General features: G+C 34.4%; 1 protein-coding gene across 1 annotated transcript in view; it reads left to right on the top strand.

Moving 5' to 3' along the window:
* The window catches only part of MICU3 (mitochondrial calcium uptake family member 3), a 100410-nt gene that overhangs the window by 53138 nt on the left and 32205 nt on the right, over positions 1 to 15067 (top strand). Inside the window, exons 4-8 of the mRNA XM_036838797.1 lie at positions 391 to 469; positions 4227 to 4274; positions 7504 to 7586; positions 10527 to 10598; positions 13764 to 13802. Coding sequence (XP_036694692.1) covers positions 391 to 469; positions 4227 to 4274; positions 7504 to 7586; positions 10527 to 10598; positions 13764 to 13802 — 321 coding nt within the window. The remainder of the gene's footprint in view (positions 1 to 390; positions 470 to 4226; positions 4275 to 7503; positions 7587 to 10526; positions 10599 to 13763; positions 13803 to 15067) is intronic.

Genomic DNA, 15067 nt, shown 5'->3' with positions numbered 1-15067 from the left:
GTATGTGACCTGTATTAGGAAGTCCACCTTTTCCTGTGGCTTCCACAGAACCATCCTTTTCTAACTGGCTCCAGAACTTAAATTCACTGTTTTATCTTAATTAGATTATCATATATATATGTATTTCTCCAATTATTAAGTTTATCTGAAATTTTTGGTAGCTCTAATTGAATCTAATGTAGCATCTTTATCACTTATTTTTACATTTGGACTGTGGGCAAATATTGGGTTTTATGGTTGAATGAACCACAGATAAAATAGTATAAATACAGTCATGTCTCACGTCTTCTAAGCAGAGAATTTTTTTGCAGAGGCATTTAAATATTTTTGGTCTATTTTATAAGTAAGTGGTTTACCAGTTAATCAGCATTATGATACCTTATGTCATAGGAATTAAATCAAATGCTATCAGAAACACCACCAGTTTGGAAAGGATCATCAAAGCTATTTCGAAATCTTAAAGAAAGAGGTAAGTTAACTTTAGTATTTATGTATTTTAATATTGATACTATATTATTTATACTATTTATACATATTTTCCTCATGCTTAAATAATTTTACAATTACATATGTGTCTATGTACATGGAAAAAAAACTGAAAAGAATAACACCAAAAAATTAATAATGATTGTTTCTCGGCAGTGGGATTAAGGGTGGTTTTTTTGTTACTTTTTATATACACTATTCATATCTTCCACACTTTTTACAACAAAGTGAACTTTTATAGTTAAAAAGAAACCTTTTTAACCATATTGAGAAGTATATGTTATATTTACCCACAGAAAGCATTTTTCAAAAATACTGATTTCCAAATGTCTATTTTTCTTCTTTCCTTTTACTTCCAGGGAATTGCAGATTTTCTTAAATTTAATCAATATGAAAAGCTTATTAGATATATCTTTTGGTTGCACAATTTGAACATGTTTCTTTTAAAAACAACACTCACTGCAAAATCCACCTATTTCAATTTACCGTATTACCCATACCTATATATACGTTAACTCGTTAATTCATACATGTCCTTGCAATCAAATTATATAGCTTTTATTGCAATTTTCTTTTACATTGTACTTTTTATAAATGTTTATAGCAGAAACTAATTAATAAACTCTTTAATCTTAAAAAGGAATGTTTCTTAGAAATATATATTTTCATATTCAAATATAAGAGTATACAAAATAACAATATAAAGCAATTATCTAAACTTACCTTTTTTTCATCAATTTCAACCAATATTGGTTTGAAAATAATATATTTACTCTAATGTGAAGATAAATACTTTAAAGGATTAGTTATAATCCATATATTTTTGCCTAAGTAGAATTAGAAATTCAGATTGCTTCTACCTGGTTCTTATGGACTCTGGAAGGAGGAGACACCTTGTCTTTAACTGTAGGCTTTTCATAACTAGGGTTTTTAAATCTTTGTGAAATCTGAGCCATGGTGTCTTTAAAGTTCTTAGAAATTTTTTTCTGGAAGTTGTCTTAAAGATTGCCATGCAAATCTTCGGGTGAAATGATAGGATCAGGAAAATTCAAAGCTCGGAATGAAGAGGTAAATTGGTGAATGTAAAAAATATTTCTTTAATACCTCTCATGGGAAAATGCAATTGGATCAAATATAATCCAAGAAGGATAAATGCATGGAAGAAGGAAATTCTTTTTAGTTAGGGGGAGGGTTAAATCTGGAAGCCATAGGTTTAGGCAGGTCCTAATCCTACTTAAATTGTATGCATATTTGCATATTTTTTTCAGGGGGAGATGATCTATTCAGTGCTACCCAATAGAACTATGTGCAGTGATGGGAATGTCCGTATGGTAGCCACGAGACAAATGTGGCTATTAATTACCTGAAATGGGGCTACTGTATCTGAGGAACTGAATTTTTAATTTTATCTACTTTTAATTATTTTAAATTTAAATAGCCCCGTGTGGCCAATGGCTACACTGTAGAACAGTGCAGATCTATGTCATAGTGATGGGATTATCAAGGTAATCCGTGTACCCAAGAAGTTTTAGAACCACAGGGTTAGGTAAAGTAGAGAGTTACAGAGAATCTTGCTTTTTTATAAAGAGATTAGGTGGAAGAGGAATTATAAAGCTAAGTTTTTAGAACTATTGAAAACTAATTTACAAATGAATTTTGTCTGCTTAAAATATAACCCAGCAAGAAAATGTTAGGCAGTTTTACAAAAATTTAATTGGTATACAGCATTTATGAAAACATGAATTACATAGACTTAGTTATAATAGCTAACTGTAATATATCATGATATAGGAGCTAAACAGTGTAATGCTTTTAAGGAACTTCCCTTAGAATTTTTTAAAATTGAATTTTCAAGAGAAACCTGGTTAGCATCTTTCTTAGCCTCTTTTTCTAAGGATCGAAACATTACTATATGCTTAGCATTTATTATTATTTTATTTTTGACACTGGGTGGCCTTAAAATAAATTGCAAGGTTAATCTAATGGTTTTCCATTTTTGTAATTAAAAACATTATGAATCTACAGTTCATGTTTAGTAATATTTTCCCTTCTCCCTGACCTTTTTTTTTTTTTTTTATCTTTACTGGAGTATAATTGCTTTACAATGTTGTGTTAGTTTCTGCTGTATAACAAAGTGAATCAGCTATATGTGTGTATATATATCCCCATATCCCCTCCCTCTTGCATCTCCCTCCCACCCTCCCTATCCCACCCATCTAGGTGGTCACAAAGCACCGAGCTGATCTCCCTGTGCTATGTAGCTGCTTCCCACTAGCTATCTATTTTACATTTGGTAGTGTATATATGTCCCTGACCATTTTTATTAAATTGTATCATGAGTTTCTCACTTTGTTTTTCTTCCCTGTGGATTATACCACCTCAAAAACCACTTAGTACTTCAGACAAGTGCTTACCATGATAACCATCATCAGGACTCTCACTGTTTTGTAATCCTTCAGTGAGGGGAATCGTGAGTTGATTATCAAGTAAAAGACGTAAAGCATATATTAAACTTCTTTATACTAACCAGCACCTCTTGTGCATTCCACCAAGTCAGAGCAACAGTCAGTGAGATGGGGTTGTGGAGATACAGAGCCCATTTCCAGAGCTTTTTTTTTTTTTTTGAGGGATCCCTATGGAATCTAGGTATTGCATCTTTATATACGTTGACCATTCCAGAATCTTTCTCCCATAACATTCATGGCAATCAACCAGAACTATGTCTATAGGTCACAATATTCTAGTATAAACAGAAGACGGGAATGCTTTCAGGGCCTCCTAGCTCGGTCCCTTCACATCTTCTGACAAACTGCCTGACAGTGACTCCTCTTCCTTTGTTCTGTAACAAAGAGGGTAGCCTCAAAGAACATCAGGTAAAGTGGAGTTTTAAAGTTCACGATCTGATTATTTTAAGGATTGTTATACCCTTTTACCAAACATGAGGGCTGTCTGGTATCTGGATAAGTGTTATTGGCTTATTTCTGATTTTCATTTTCTCGGGATACACTTGGAAAAAAAATTAAGCGATTATTCCTAGTTTTGGGTGTTATAATCCAAAAGCAAGAATTTGAGTAACAGAATGTATGTTTTTATGTAGTCCAAACAAACTCCTTTTAAAGTTTATGAGATTACAGAGAACTCAGGATGCAATATACAGAAAGTGTAAGCTTTCTGTAAGAATTGAAACTTATTAGATTACATTTAATAGAAGCATGAAGCTTATCAAGAATAATGAATGATAACTTGAAAGCAGAAAAGTAATAACTATAGAGTTGTGTTTTTTGAATGCAATAAGAAGTCAAATCTCTAAGCAAGAACATCTAAATGTTTTATTCAAGGGTTACTAAGAAGTAATTAAGCACTTTACAGTGTTAACCATTTCCAACGTTTTTATTTTATGTTAGATTCATACCTTGAAAGCTAGCAACACATTTAAAATTTACAGCTATATGTAACATTATTGATAATTTTGCTTTTGTGCCAATATATCTGGAAGCATTAATGTGATTTTTATATGGGTTTCTACAGAGGCATGTGAAACAATGTAAAATTTATTGTTTCTTTCACTCTGATTTTGTAGTAATAGTTTAGTCTCATTTAAAACAATATTTAGCATCTTCTTTAAAACTCTAAGTTCTTTATAAATATTACTGCTATTATAAGAATAATATTTTACTTGATAAATATGAAGAGAAAGTAATATTTTATATATAGCATAACTAATACTATTTTTCTTCTAGGTGTGATTTCTTACACAGAATATCTTTTTCTTTTATGTATTTTAACAAGTAAGTATACTCATTAAACCTATTTCTGGATACAGTTTTCTTTCTCAAGCATAATCTTGGGAAATAAATCTTTTTTTTAAAATGTATTTGTTTATTTTTTGCTGCATTGGGTCTTCGTTGCTGCACATGGGCTTTCTCTAGTTGTGGCGAGCGGGGGCTACTCTTTGTTGCAGTGCACGGGCTTCTCATTGCGGTGGCTTCTCTCGTTGCGGAGCACGGGCTCTAGGCACATGGGCTTCAGTAGTTGTGGCTCACGAGCTCTAGAGCACAGGCTGAGTAGTTGTGGTGCACGGGCTTAGTTGCTCCACGGCATGTGGGATCATCCCGGACCAGGGCTCGAACCTGTGACCCCTGCATTGGCAGGCGGATTCTTAACCACTGCGCCACCAGGGAAGTCCCAATAAATCCTTCTTATATTCTCTTACTATTGAAAATCAGTTGAGGTCTATCCATGCTGTTTTACAAAATTCATGTCTAAATGCCAGTGGAAAATGCTAAGCATAGCACTATCAAGTGTCAAAACCATAAATATTATTATGGCTTATGGTGTAGTAATAAAATGCTCATAAATTATACATTTAATATCCTATATCAATCCCTGTGGTTGGATCTACATGGGAGCCTAAAGGTCAGGATGTGTAGTGATTTGTAAATTTCCTGCTACACTCATTCATTCAAATCACATTTTCTGCAAGACTAGTGTGAAAGAATGGGTCTTTTAACTAGTAAGTCTATAAGAAGACCCATCATACATCCTACAATAGCTTTATTATTATCTTCCTCTCATATACAGCAATTCTTATGAAGTATATGCAGGGTTTACTAAGATGTTGAGTTAAATTTCGTTGCATTTAATGGAGGAACTTATATGCTATAGTTCACAGTGCTCCAGCCACCTGACCTTTTTATTCCCTGAATTCTCACCTCAGGAATTCGTACTTTCTGCTCCCTCTACCATCAGTGCTTTTACTAAAGATCCTCAGGATAATAAAAATCATTCAGGTTTCCTTTGAAATATGAAGACTTAGAGAAGCCTTACTTGACCATCCTCCCTAAAATAGCTCCCTCTTCCATCTCTCCCTTTTTATCCCTTTACAGTGTTTTATTTTCTTCATAGTACTTAAACTATTTGAAAGTGTTTGTTTACTGGTTTACATGATTTGTCTCTCTCCCCACAGTTGAATGCAAGGTCCACGATGGCAAAGATTTTATCTTTTCACATGGTAGCCTCTCAGAAAATAATTGGCAAATGAGTGAAGAAAGGAATTGAATAAAAGAATGTGGCTAGTGGAATTTCCAGTTGTGGGGATTTATGGAGATGTGTGGAAACAAGAACATCAATAAGACTGTGTCATTAGAAACCAATCTTAAAATTCCTATACTTCTGTAATTAGAAAATTCCCAGCCACTGTGTTATTTCTGAATTTAGTAATGGATGCTGTTAATGTTGGAGTTCCGTTGCAGGAAATTTGGGGGGGGGGTGTGCTCGCACACATATGTATTTCAAAAATTGTATATTTTTTTCTTGCTTTTTTCTCCTGGCTCAAAGTCATTTAAAGTGTTGGTGCTGAAGAAAAGCAAGTACTGTGCAGTTAGTTATAGGACAGCCTGAGGTTGTCCCAGACTGGAAAGCCATTCTGATGATTCCAGTGAGTGAGGAATGCCACTGTGGAAATTAGGGGAGTGGGTGCCAAGGAGTGTCTCAGAGACTTGTTTTAAAGTTATCTTGTTAGCTAGAACAACTTTAGGTGCAAAATTAGAAGTTGTAAGTACCTGGACCAGCAGAGTGATGGGTCCGAGTAAAACAAAACTGGTGAGGAAAGCCACTTGTTGAGCTGGGACAGGGTTGGTTTAAGCATGTTGGAGCAAACACAGATAGTGGTTTTTGCTTACTACAGAAAGGGTAGGATCTTTGGATGCTGTGAATCTTCATTTGGAGTTCAGGACCCATCTTAGAAACTACTAAGAGTTTGAATTGAAAAGTTACCGGTGTCGTTTAGATTAGAACCAAGAAAAATGTGAAAAGAGGGCTGGCAGGAAGTGGGCTAGATAATCTATGTTACCTGTCCATAGTTTTCTCCCCTTTACTTTTTATTACTTTAACTTAATATTCCCTTCCAAGTAATGCTGGTGAGGACTTCTTTCTGTGTGTCTTCAGATATTTTTAAAGCTTAAATCTTGGTTATCAGAGATGGTGTAACTTTTTATTTCTTTCTCAAGTGAATGATAATGAAAGTAAGTCTAGATTCCTAAAATACATGCAAAAAAATGAACTTCCATAAAAGACTGGCTTTCATTTCCATTATTTTCAGAGACAGCTATTACCGGTTAAGAAAGCAGGGCTGTATGCTTTGCTTTTGCCGGGTTCATGATTTCACAACAGGTAGTGGCAAGTGTATCTGTGAGAGGTCCTTTTTAAACTTTTTGCCAGTCATCTTAAAAGAGAAGGTCAAATGTTTTGAAAAAGGCATGTACACTGAGCTCCTCTTTGAAAGATACATTCAAGTTTTCTGCTGTCCAAGTTTTCTTCTTTATGCTTTAGAAGTGAAAAGAGAAGAAGTTTTGAATCTCATTATAGGGTTCATACAATTAAGGCAGTTCGTAATGTGTGAAAGTCTGATTTTCTCAGAAAAGGAGTTGTTCCTTGTATTTGGGGGGAATTAATTATTCAAGCTCTCTTTATTTTATATTTCTGTATTTGAAGCCTCTAGAAGTTCAAACCCAAATATGTAATCTCTCATGCTTGACATTTTTTCACAGGTTATTTCCATTATAATTTTCTCAAGATTTTAGACTGATCCATTGTGTCATATTCTCATTTTTCCTTCTGCTCTAAGTAGCTGACATATTAAAAATACTTCAAATGTGATGAGCTGATATTTTCCTTTTAAACCAACTGACAGACTTTGGATAAGAAAGAAATATTTATCTTTGGAAGGAAGGTAGTCAAATTTTACTGTCAGTGCTATGCAACAGGTATCACACAAGTAGATTTAAAGTGTATTATCAATTGTGTTACTAAATGTGCTAATTTATGAAGCAGAAATATATATACTTATATGTAGCTTTTATTATATTTAACTAAATAATAACATGTTGCTTTTAATTTCTTGGTTAAAGAAAGTATTTCTGTATAGAATGTGAATAATTGTTTACAATTAATGTGGATTTTTTTACTTTAAAAACATTTTTTCGTTTCACAAATACTTTTCCTGTTCTTTTCTGGCAGAGCCACATGCAGGTTTTAGAATAGCTTTCAACATGTTTGACACCGATGGCAATGAGATGGTGGATAAAAAGGAGTTTTTGGTGGTATGTATATTACAGGCTACATTTTATCAATAATTAAATATTGCTTATATTTTTGTTTTGCATTATTTAGAATACTGTTGTAGAAAAAAGAGTGAAAATTTTATGCTTTCACTGTAATTTAATAAAGTATATACTCATGTACTTTATTTTGAATGATTTTTTTTTTTTGGCTGTGTTGGGTCTTCGTTGCTGCACACAGGATATTTCATTGTGGCGCGCGGGCTTCTCTCTAGTTGTGGCGTGTGGGTTTCCTCTTCACTACTTGTGTCACGGGCTCCAGGGCACGTGGGCTCTGTAGTTTGTGGCACGCGGGCTCTCTAGTTGAGGCCCCCGAGCTCAGTAGTTGTGGCCCGTGGGCTTAGTTGCCCCGCGGCATGTGGGATCTTAGTTCCCCCACCAGGGATCGAACCCACGTCGCCTGCATTGGAAGGCGGATTCTTTACCACTGAACCACCAGGGAAGTCCCTATTTTGAATGATTTTTACACTATAAAAAAATAAATTATATTCAGTGTATGAAGATGCTTATAGTTGTTTACACATCTTCTGGAAGTTTGAAACGTGTCAAATGTTTTCCACTGGGTGGGTGACAAGCAATCCTGAGGTATTACGCATGCTCAGTCTGTATCATATCAGCCACCCAATCACAGACAGCTCTTTGCCACAGGAAGTCCCCTTCCTTCTCATTAAAGGATTTACGATTTTTCTTTTTCCTTTTCTCTTCCACTCATTGCTGCCTTGTATTCCAGTCTTAGCCCAATTTCCTACTCCCTTCTCCTGTCTTTGACCAGGGGCTGATCTGCAGTGGAGGGTAAGAGTGTTCTTGGTATTTGTCCTTCAGCCTTTCTCACCCGACTGGTCCCGTGTTGGTGCTGGTCTGACAGCATCTTCAGCTGCTCTCTCATCTTACCACCCCCTCCTTCCAGAATTTTTCCATTGCTTTTTACCCCTGTGTCCTGTATCTACTTCTGTGACCAAATGCCTATTCTGTTTTTCTCCAAAACAGAGATTAACATTAGTTTACTCCTTCCAGTAACAACCTCTACCCTTAGCATTTATGTTTAACTCAATATTTACCTCTACTCTCCTAGTGAAAAGAGAAGGGAAAAATAACATAAATAGCCATTTAATTTTCTATTTTTCCTCTGTAACGAGCCAATAAGAATCCCTTGGAAAACCTCTTAAATAGCTTAGTATTTTCTTCAGAGGCTGGAGCATAGAAGAGAAACTATGCAATCATTCTTTTCCATGGTAGAAAAGAGAAGAGAGAGAAATCCTCATCAAAAGCTAATTAGCCATTAAAAAGGAAGCAAGCAAACGAATTATTGCGATCTATCAAAAGGCTTAATCTAACACCCATGTGGCCCTTGCCTGAGTACAGTGCCTGAGCAAGTCACTGGAGCTGGAACCACAAAGGGTCCCTCACTGCAGTGCTTTTCAGGATATTGGGGAGGCTAGAGGTTTCAGTTTCATTGCAGTAGATAGAGAGATGTACCTAACACCCTAAAATAGACTTAGTTTACTAAAGTTCTGTCATGATAGTGTACAGCTGTATTTTAGGACTTTCACAATGGGCCTAGTAATCTAAATAATTTTCAATAAACTTTCTATGACAGCAGTGCCAAGTTCCACCCCACTGTCTTAAAGATTAACTTTTGGAACTCAGTTCATTGGAAGTTGCCTGTCTTTCGGAATCTTGTCTGTTTGTGGAGATGGGTGGTAAAAACATTCATGCAGAATTTATATTTATTTCCACTGTACACTCTTACAAAAGTTGCCCTTGCTTTGAAGTGGTGGTCTACTCTGCAGTGTCTGTGTACTAATAGTTTTTTGTTTGTTGTTTGTTTGTAAACAGCAAAGAGTTTGGAAGTAGAGGTGGAGTTGGGCAAAGCTATATGTAGAGGTCTAAAATCTGAGATCCTCCTGCCTATTTATGAAGTGATTATTAATAACCTTGCGAAAAATAAAAACTCTTTTCACTAAGAAAAAGTGAGGAAATAAATTTATGTGTTAATAAAATCATTTACATTTTGTACTGTATATTTTAATTGTTATTTCATATCTTGGGAGGTAATACATTTTGACTTTCAACTATAGCCATACAAAATGAAGTAGAGTTGAGATAGCTGTTCAAATTACACAGACAAGAGCGGTGACCTTGTCGGAAAACTGAAATAGAGATAGGATTAGGCTTCCATTTGTAAAATAGGATTTTAAAGAGGAAATAATGCCTTGTATAATGGTAGCTAACATTTATTGAGAAGTTACTGTGTGACAGGCAATGTGCTAAGTAATTACTTGTAATATTTACTCTGCACAACATTATTTTTATAAGACCTATCAATTATACCGCAATAAAGCTGGAAGAAAATGCTGCCCTAAGAGATTCTGGAAGAGATTATCTTCATGTTCCTGATATGGAAAACAAGCCTTAAATAATTAGACTAACTTGCTCAAGGGCTTCTACATGGAGAGCCCATGTTCCTACCACGATGCTCAGTTACCTGAAAGAGACCTTAGAGGTCGTCTAGTTCATCTACATTTCATATATGAGCAGATTGGAGCCCAGCGAGGGTTGAATGACCCGTCCCCCATTATAAAATTAGTGTATGACAGAAGATGGGCTCAAGCCCAGACCCCTGAGTTCTGGTCCAATGTCCTTTATCCCTCAGTAGGCTTCATCTCTTTTTATGTATATGCCACAGGCTCCACATCTTTGTGTCTTAGAGATAAAGTAAAACTATTTAATAGATCCTTTGGTTCTGGGTTGCCTTTTTCTCAGGAAAAGCATTGATATCAGAAAACATATTTATACTAGTTTTAATGATCTTGGTATATGAAGCTAACTATTTTCTTTCTTTAATATACCTAGCACAGGGTGTTAGGTAGGTACCCAGAAACTCTTGTTGGATATTTGATTTTTGATTGTTTTCTTTTTCAGCTTCAAGAAATATTCAGGAAAAAAAATGAAAAGAGAGAAACTAAAGGAGATGAAGAAAAGCGTGCAATGCTGGTAAGAATAATTTATAGTAGTTTCAGGGGGGTTTTCTAGGCAAGAATTATTTTATTCATGTTGAGAAACAATAATTAAAGCCTGTAACTTTGGACCTGTCCCTTTCTTGAAAACTTTCTAAAGTTCTTATGTAGAAAAATTGCTTCAGTATTTATATGCTTTGATATCAATATTTATATCAAGTATTGATATTAAACATCTGTATCCATAATCACATTCATTAAATCATTTTCATCTGTATTGTTGTTATCCATGAGATTTGAAGGGTATATCATATAATAGATTAATACAGATCATTATGCATGTAAAAATTTAAAGGTGAATTGCAAAGATTTAATTATACCTGTGAGTAAATTTAGTGGTGCTATAACAATATGAATGTTGAAGCAAAAACAAGGAAATAATATGTGTTTTTGCATTCATAGAAATATATATTATAGATTCTTCTTCTGGTGAGAGTAATGTTTTCATCTTATTCTGAAGGTAGAGTTAAGCAACATTTCCCTCCATTTTCCTACTAGTTTTCTTTTTTGCTTGTCCCAAGTATGTCAGCCTGACAACAACCCAGGTTCACATAATAAAAATAACACGCAGCTACTGAGACCTTAGTATCAGACACTATACTAGGTGCTTTGCATACGTTTTCTCATTTACTCTACCCAACAGTTCCCTTATTATCTGTAATTATAGATGAGAAAACTGACAGTTGGAAAGGTTAAGTATCTTGTCCAAAATTCCATAGCTATTAAAGGGCAAAACCAAGATTTGAACCCATGGCTGGCCAGCTCCAAAACCTGCCCTTTTACCCACTGTAGCATATTTCTTCCTCTGGTACTTAGATAGCAGAAACATGGTGAATTTTGTTGGCATGTAAATGATAATTGTTTAATTTGCAAATTCATGGCCCTGTGAAATAGTTTAATTGGTCTATCTGGAATTCAAATAATTAACTTCAAAGAACTGCAACATTTTTTATTATTCTCATTGTTATAAGGATATGTATTAGGTTTTTTTTAAACATGGGTTATCTGCAGCAGATGGGTGTCATATTCAGTCCCAGTAGATTTACGAAGTATGTATTTATACTAATGAAAGCAGATTATCAGGATTATGAATACATATTATTTCTTAGGATATTTGACTATGATATATTTATCAGTATTTGTTGAATCACCCCCAGTAGACTAATTATGGAAGACACTTATATCAATAGAAGACACTGTCTATAGATAATACACTAAAAGAGTAAACAATTATTTTAATTTTGATGGATTACCCCCAATTGACTGGATAAGCAAGTTGTTAATAAACTATCATTAAGGAGGTTGAATTATGTTAATGAATCTTTTGGTAAACCTCAGTGATAAAGTAGATAGTATTTCAATGGATACAAATTTAACTGTTTATTTATACTAATTCCAGAAAGGACTTAATGGATCTTCCAGTAAAGTTACAGTCCTATTCTAATCATTAACATTTACTAAAATACCTAAGTCGAGTAACAAAGGGAGAGAGGAAAGGGAATAATAATAGCAGACAACCCACACTGGGAAAAAGCTAGTGTCAGCACAAAAGCGTCATTGCAGCCCAGGTAAAGTAAATTTTAATACTGATGATTTAATGCAAATAATAGTGATATAGTAAAAATTAAGTTGGATTACTTAGGGAAAGTCTATCTGAATTATGAAATCTAAATTATATCAGCATACCCTAAATTGTATTAGTTTACATGAATATACGTAGATCAATGAAGCATTCTGTAGCAAATATATGGGGAAGGAGACTTGTTTTAAAGAACAGATAAAAATAACTTATAAGTAGTATATAACTTATTTATGTGTAAAGGAATGCTTGCTAAAGGCACTGATCTCCATGGGTACCTCAGAGGTGTTTTTCTTACATAGCTTACAGTTAGTGGCTCCTGAAATCTCATTTACAGAATTTAGCTCTCAGAACTATTTCTTAAAACAATTCAGAAATAATCTTTAGTACAACCTCTGAACTAAACAACACTCTAGGACAATACAGCTCTCTCCAAATATTTGTTACTGTGTTTAACAATAACGATAATTAGTGGTAACTTACTGTTAATAGTTGTCACATTTTAAATAATGCATATCTGAACTGATGAGATTTTTGAGTTTTGAAGCAATTGAAATTTAGCTTATAGTGAAAATATATAGATTACATTAGGGAAACAGTGTAGCACAGGCTCAGGAGCCAGATTTTCAGGGTTTGACTATTAGCTCTGCCATTCATTGCCTGGGGGACCTTGAACCAGGTCCTTAAATTTCTCTGTGCCACAGTTTCTTCATTTGTACAAGAATAGGAGTAATGAGCACATGTGATTGTTATGGGGTTTAAATGAGCTAAAACATGTAGCCACTTAACAGTGTATGAAATATAATAAATACTCAAAAAGATTAGCTAATTGTGAAACACGAAATTCTCTTTTAGGTAGTAGAACGATACAGCTACTTTAAACTGAATTATTACATACCCAAATCAAAATCTGAGCAAGACCAAATTGTAAAATATTTACATACCAAAATTAACTGTGCTTCAGAAAGAAAGAGGGAAATGAGCATAAAACTTCTTGGGACACTTATTATATGCTAAGCTCTGTACTATATCCATTATAAATGTTACTCTCATTTAGTCCTCATTACACTTCTCAGAGGTAAGTATCCTACCTTTTTACAGATGAGAAAACCATCTTAGAGAGGTTTGTTAACTTGCCTGAGGTCATGGCACTAACAGGAGAAGATGCCACTGTAGGTCTCATACCATTCCCACCACCATGCTGCTGCATCTAGGCTTCCCCCTTATCCCACATGGAATCGCTGAAGCATGTCTCAATAAAACTGCATACTTTGGAGGAACATGTTTTACTCAAAGCAGTAGTTCTATCAAAAAGTTAAAATGAAAGTGGTTGAAATGAGCACAAGTTCATTTAATGTTTAATTATATGAGATTTAAAAAACTTTGCTACTCATCTTTAACATTTATCCCACTTGTACCGTGTTTATGCTCTATATAGAATGTAGCATAATGATTTGCCCTTCCTAATTGATTATTTTGTCATCTTTTTCTTTTTTTCTTTTGCTATACTTGGGTTCATTCTGAAATGTGACACTTCATTTGGCCCTTTGTGCTCTATGTCAGCGTCTTCAACTTTATGGATACCATTCTCCTACTAATAGTGTATGTACAATACTTTAAATGTTCTTTATGTAAATAGTCCTCACCTGTTTTACTTGATAGTGCTGTTTTTCTGTATAAAGCCAGATCTATTATTGAGAATGTTTAGGAATTTATCTAATATAATAATGTGCAACCAGGCCAAAAATTTTTATTTCCTTCCTAGATTTATGAGAAGACTAAAACTAACAGAGCAATTATATATCTTTAGCTTTAAATTAAAATAAGGGAAAGGTGAGTGAAACAACCAAAAACTCTGGTAGAATAATTGAAATTTTATATTTTTCAGTAGTATTTGAAGAGTCAAATACAATTTATGGAGCAGATTCTCAGGCTATGCTCTTGCAGGACACAGGTATTTTAAGAACTGGATCTGTCCATCTGGTATACAGTCTTTTCTTAATTCTAGTAAAGAAGATATTAATGGATAAACTTTTCTTGGTTTTCTGTATTTCTCCCAAATTTTTTTCTAAAACCTTTGATGCCTGCCTTCTGCCTATGGTCTATACAAAAGTCTGGTATAAGACGACACTTGATATGTTTTATATATCACTGTATCACATGTTACTTCTCAAAAAGGATTATGATCTTCAGACTCATCTTTTCCTGAAAAAGTTGGGAGTTCCTTCAAATGATCTTCCAACTGTACTCTTCTTACACTACGCTTTCCTTCTTTCCTTTCTCCTGGAAAGTCAGAGCTTGTTGGTTAGCCCAGCTACTACACAACTAAGAGTAGGCCATGGCCCCTTTTGAATGTAAACATGCACAGTCCATTTGATTTCCCCAAGGATCCTTAAGTCACTTAGAAGGATCCCTCAAATTATACAAATTCCACCTGAGAGAAGCTCTTGAATTCAGGGTGACTGACTCAGAATTGTCCTGCTGAAAGTGTTCCAGTTATAGTGTAAACTCTAGGTGTGTTGCCTCCTGTATTGGATATTTAATAAAAATTCCAAACTATAAAAACTAATTCTGTTCTAGATTTAAGTATACACTGAAGGCTGATTCAGCATAAGGTAAACCTAAGATATCTTGTCTAAGTCACAAGGAATGGACCTAGAATGGGTTGGAAAACAAGCCAAGTCCATGGGAACCTTATGACTGACTAATTGTTTTGATCCCTTACAAAATACTTTAAATTTTTTCTGCAAAATTCACTACTGTTTTCCATGAAATAAAGTCTACCATTTTCTTAAAATTTTTAAAAGATTCGTCTGTTAATTATTTCAAAAATATGTAAGAATGTGTAAGACGAAAATCTCATAGAT

Source organism: Balaenoptera musculus, chromosome 21 (assembly GCF_009873245.2).
Source record: "Balaenoptera musculus isolate JJ_BM4_2016_0621 chromosome 21, mBalMus1.pri.v3, whole genome shotgun sequence".
NCBI lineage: Eukaryota > Metazoa > Chordata > Mammalia > Artiodactyla > Balaenopteridae > Balaenoptera > Balaenoptera musculus.
This window is presented reverse-complemented; position numbering and strand designations above follow the sequence as displayed.